The 3579-nt window shown below is 55.5% G+C and overlaps 1 protein-coding gene across 1 annotated transcript in view; it reads left to right on the top strand.

The window, feature by feature from the left end:
* The window catches only part of FOXI3 (forkhead box I3), a 3387-nt gene extending 620 nt beyond the window's left edge, over positions 1-2767 (top strand). Inside the window, exons 2-3 of the mRNA XM_042053431.1 lie at positions 6-353; positions 1504-2767. Of these exons, the coding sequence (XP_041909365.1) occupies positions 6-353; positions 1504-2093 (938 nt within the window). The 3' untranslated portion in view covers positions 2094-2767. The remainder of the gene's footprint in view (positions 1-5; positions 354-1503) is intronic.
* The last annotated feature ends 812 nt before the right edge of the window (positions 2768-3579 follow it).

The raw sequence follows: 3579 nt of genomic DNA, 5'->3' as shown, positions 1-3579 counted from the left end.
GCCCTTCCTGCCGCCCGCCTCGTACGGCTGCTCGCGGGGCGGGCAGCTCGTGGGCTCGCCCCCGGCGCCCGGCTCGCCGTCGGCGGGCGGCGCGGAGCTGAGCTGGCTCAGCCTGGCCAGCCAGGAGGAGCTGCTGAAGCTGGTGCGGCCGCCCTACTCGTACTCGGCGCTGATCGCCATGGCCATCCAGAGCGCGCCCGAGAGGAAGCTCACCCTCAGCCACATCTACCAGTACGTGGCCGAGAACTTCCCCTTCTACAAACGCAGCAAGGCCGGGTGGCAGAACAGCATCCGCCACAACCTCAGCCTGAACGACTGCTTCCGCAAGGTGCCCCGCGACGAGGACGACCCCGGTGAGGTGCCGCGCCGGGCGGGAGGGATGGCGGGGCAGCGGGGACCGGCGGGCGCGGACACCGGCACCACCGTGACAGAGGGGCGGCAGCGTCCCCGTGGCCGGCGGGTCCCTTATCCCTTTCTAGTCGGGCGCTGTCCTGACACCGCGCTCCCCGTCCCCTCGGGGCCAGCGCTATGATGAGACCGCGCTTCTCCATCCCTTCTAGTCGGATGCTGTCATAAGACCACGCTCCCCGTTCCCTCGGGGCCAGCGCTGTGAGGAGACCGCGCTTCCCCGTCCCCCGCGCTCTGTGATGTGACCATCCCCTTTCGCCCCAGCCCGGCCCGGCGCTGTCCCGCGGGAGGTGTAGGCGCGGTCCGGCCGGCCCCAGCCCTCGCCCCCTCCCCGAGCAGCCCGGGAGCGCCGGTTGTGCAAGGCCCGGCTCCTTCGGCCGTGATTCACGGCTCCCCTCCCTGGCCGCCGCTGTCCGGCCCGGCCCCAGGGCACAGCCGGTGCCCGGGAGTGGGCGGAGGCGCGCCCGGGCAGCGCTGGTCCGGCCCGGCGGGGCCGGGACGTGCCGGGCTGGAGCCCGCTCGGGACATTGCGGGGTCACTGCGCCCGTCTCGGCCGTGGGCAGGAGGCGAGTGGGGACAGCTGATGCCTCCACAGCACCTCGCACCAAGTCTTGTGCGAGGGGCAGCTTGTCTGCAGCCCCCGCAGTTCAATGCTGCTGGTCTGCTGTCCCCTCGGTGTGCCTGAGTGTGCCAGCCCACCTCTCTATCAGCTCTTCTGAGAGCCATGGCCCGGGCACTGCCTTGTCACCCACTGCTGAGCTGGCTGTGAGGCAGCCAGAGCCAGGGGAGTCCCTCTTCACATTCTCTTTAGCCAGGTCTGACGTAGAGGTGCAGATCTGTTTATGCTTTGAGATAGGGAAATTCTCCTCTTCTCTGTGGCCTCAAGGTTCACTTGGGCATCGGAGGGATGGAGGAGGAAATATCCTGGAAACAGGTTTTGGATCCATGTACTGGATAACAGAGGGAGGAAGAACAGGTGCAGGAGAGATGTGGGTTCTGTGCCAGTTGGACAAAGACACGGATGCTGCTTATCAGTCAGCAGTGGGGTTGTCACAGATGCTGACTTTCTCTCTTGTGTCTCCTGTTTTCCACCAGGGAAGGGAAACTACTGGACCTTAGATCCCAACTGTGAGAAGATGTTTGACAACGGGAACTTCCGTCGCAAACGCAAGCGGCGCTCTGAGCCCAACGCACCCGCGACCGCCTCAGCAGCCTCCTCTCTGGGGGGCCTGAAGGCTGAGGAAGAGCGACCCATCCCAGCCACAGGCAAACCATGTGGAAACAGCCCACCCCCAGAGCTGGACCCCTCACCTTCTGCCAGGGACCATCCCAAAAGCTCCTCTCCCTCCAGTATCATTTCATCCACCCCTAGCTGCCTCAGCACCTTCTTCAGCGGCATGAGCTCCCTGAGCGGCGGAGGCAGCCGGCTGACAGGGGGTCTCAGCAGTGACCTGCATCACAGGAACTTCTCTGCTGGACAGCTGAGCAGTGGCACTTTCACCCCTTCCAGCAGCTCTTCTCAGGAGGTGCCTTCCCCAGACCAGCTGCAGCGGGTCGCAGGACCTTCCCCTGCCTACTACAGCTCCTTCCACCCCAGCAGCGGCAGCCAGGGAGCCCAGTACAACCACTACTACAACTTCACAGTCAACAGCCTCATCTACACACGGGATGGGACAGAGGTGTAGGATGCTGGGGCAGCCAGCCGGCCAGTGCTGCAAAGGGAATGGGAGTTGGACCATGCGCTTTTGCAAACAGCATTTCAACGTGGAGTCTTCCCAGGAGTTCTTCCAGGAAAATGGATCTTCTCACCTTTCAAAATAAGAACACCCCTTAAGCACCAGCAGAAGGCAGATGCAAAGTTTTTTTCCCCATCGTGGAAAACATTAGGTGGTGTAGATGTTTTGCCATCTAAATTCTGCAGGCGTGAACTGAATTAATGTTTTCAGAGGTTTCTAATCCTGAATGTAGAACAAGAAGTTTCAAAACCATAGCCATAAAGTGGTATTGGCAAGAGCCAAGCGTAGACATCCAGTGAGTCTTAGAAGAGAACAGGAAAACAAAAATGAAGAGATTTCTTATGAAGTGCCTTGTACAATGTATTAAAAAACTCTTCTGCCAGCAATTGCGTCTGTAAGCCCTTGCTTGTGCCCTGATCCTGCAATATGCAACGCACAGGGGGATACCCTGTATAAACATCCACCCAAAACCTCCTCAAACTCGCAGAGGGTCTTCCTGTGTCTGGCATATTGTACAGCAGGGCCGTGTCTTGTAAAACCATCTTCTTTCCCTGAGCTTAGTACCAAAGATAACTCTAGCCATGCAGCTTTAGCACAAGAATAAACACTGGGGTATTTTTATACATATTTGTACGTAATGTATCTCTTCTGTACATACGTTTCTATGTGGTTTTGTATTTGTAAATTATGCTCTGGAGCTGTACTTATTTATAATGTGTTTTAAACTTTGTTAAAGTTTATTTTACTTTGTTTCCCCCCTTTTTGTTGTTTTATTTGTTTTGAATTTTTTGTTGGTTTTGTTTTTGTTTTTAGTGTATTACTGAAACTTTTCAGGCTGAACAGCTGTTGGGAATAAAATATTAACAATTGTTAGATATTGGCCTGGTTGTTCATCAGTATGTTTGAGGTATTTTAAAACTCTGTGGGAGACAGGTTTTTCTTTCACATCGTTTGGGGTAAAAGGTGTAAAAATTTACGAACAATTTTATCTGTGCAGTAGGATGGAAAAAAACCCCTGCTCTGCACCAAAAGGAGACTCATCTGAGCTGGTTTGCAGTTTCTTGGAGTCTCACTGTGCAGTGTGGGCACTCTTGCGTTTTTGTTTGTTTGTTTTTCTCAATGGTCTGAATTACAACTGTCCTTTTTCAGCCTGATTTGGTAAAAAAAATAAAAACTTGCAACAGTAAAAGAGGTTTCAGCACGGTGCCAGCTAGCAGGAGGCTCAGTCCGTTTTGCAAATCAGTTTGGCTAATGGGATTGCACCTGCTTACACTGTGGGCCAGTGAAGAGGTGGGACCAGTCAGCTAGAGGGCCAGGCAGCACTTCTGAGAACCCTTCCTGATTTCCTGCTGCTGGGAAAGGAGAATCCGTCCTCCAGTAGCCATTATGCTAAACAATCAACCCCTCATTCCTGCCGTGTTCACGAGCTGTTTGT

Source organism: Corvus kubaryi, unplaced genomic scaffold (genome assembly GCF_017639235.1).
Source record: "Corvus kubaryi isolate FWS band 111438036 unplaced genomic scaffold, C.kubaryi_AGA036_p1.0 split1-131, whole genome shotgun sequence".
Classification (NCBI taxonomy): Eukaryota; Metazoa; Chordata; class Aves; order Passeriformes; family Corvidae; genus Corvus; species Corvus kubaryi.
Note: the sequence above shows the minus strand (reverse complement) of the source record. Positions and strands in the feature narration are given on the sequence as shown.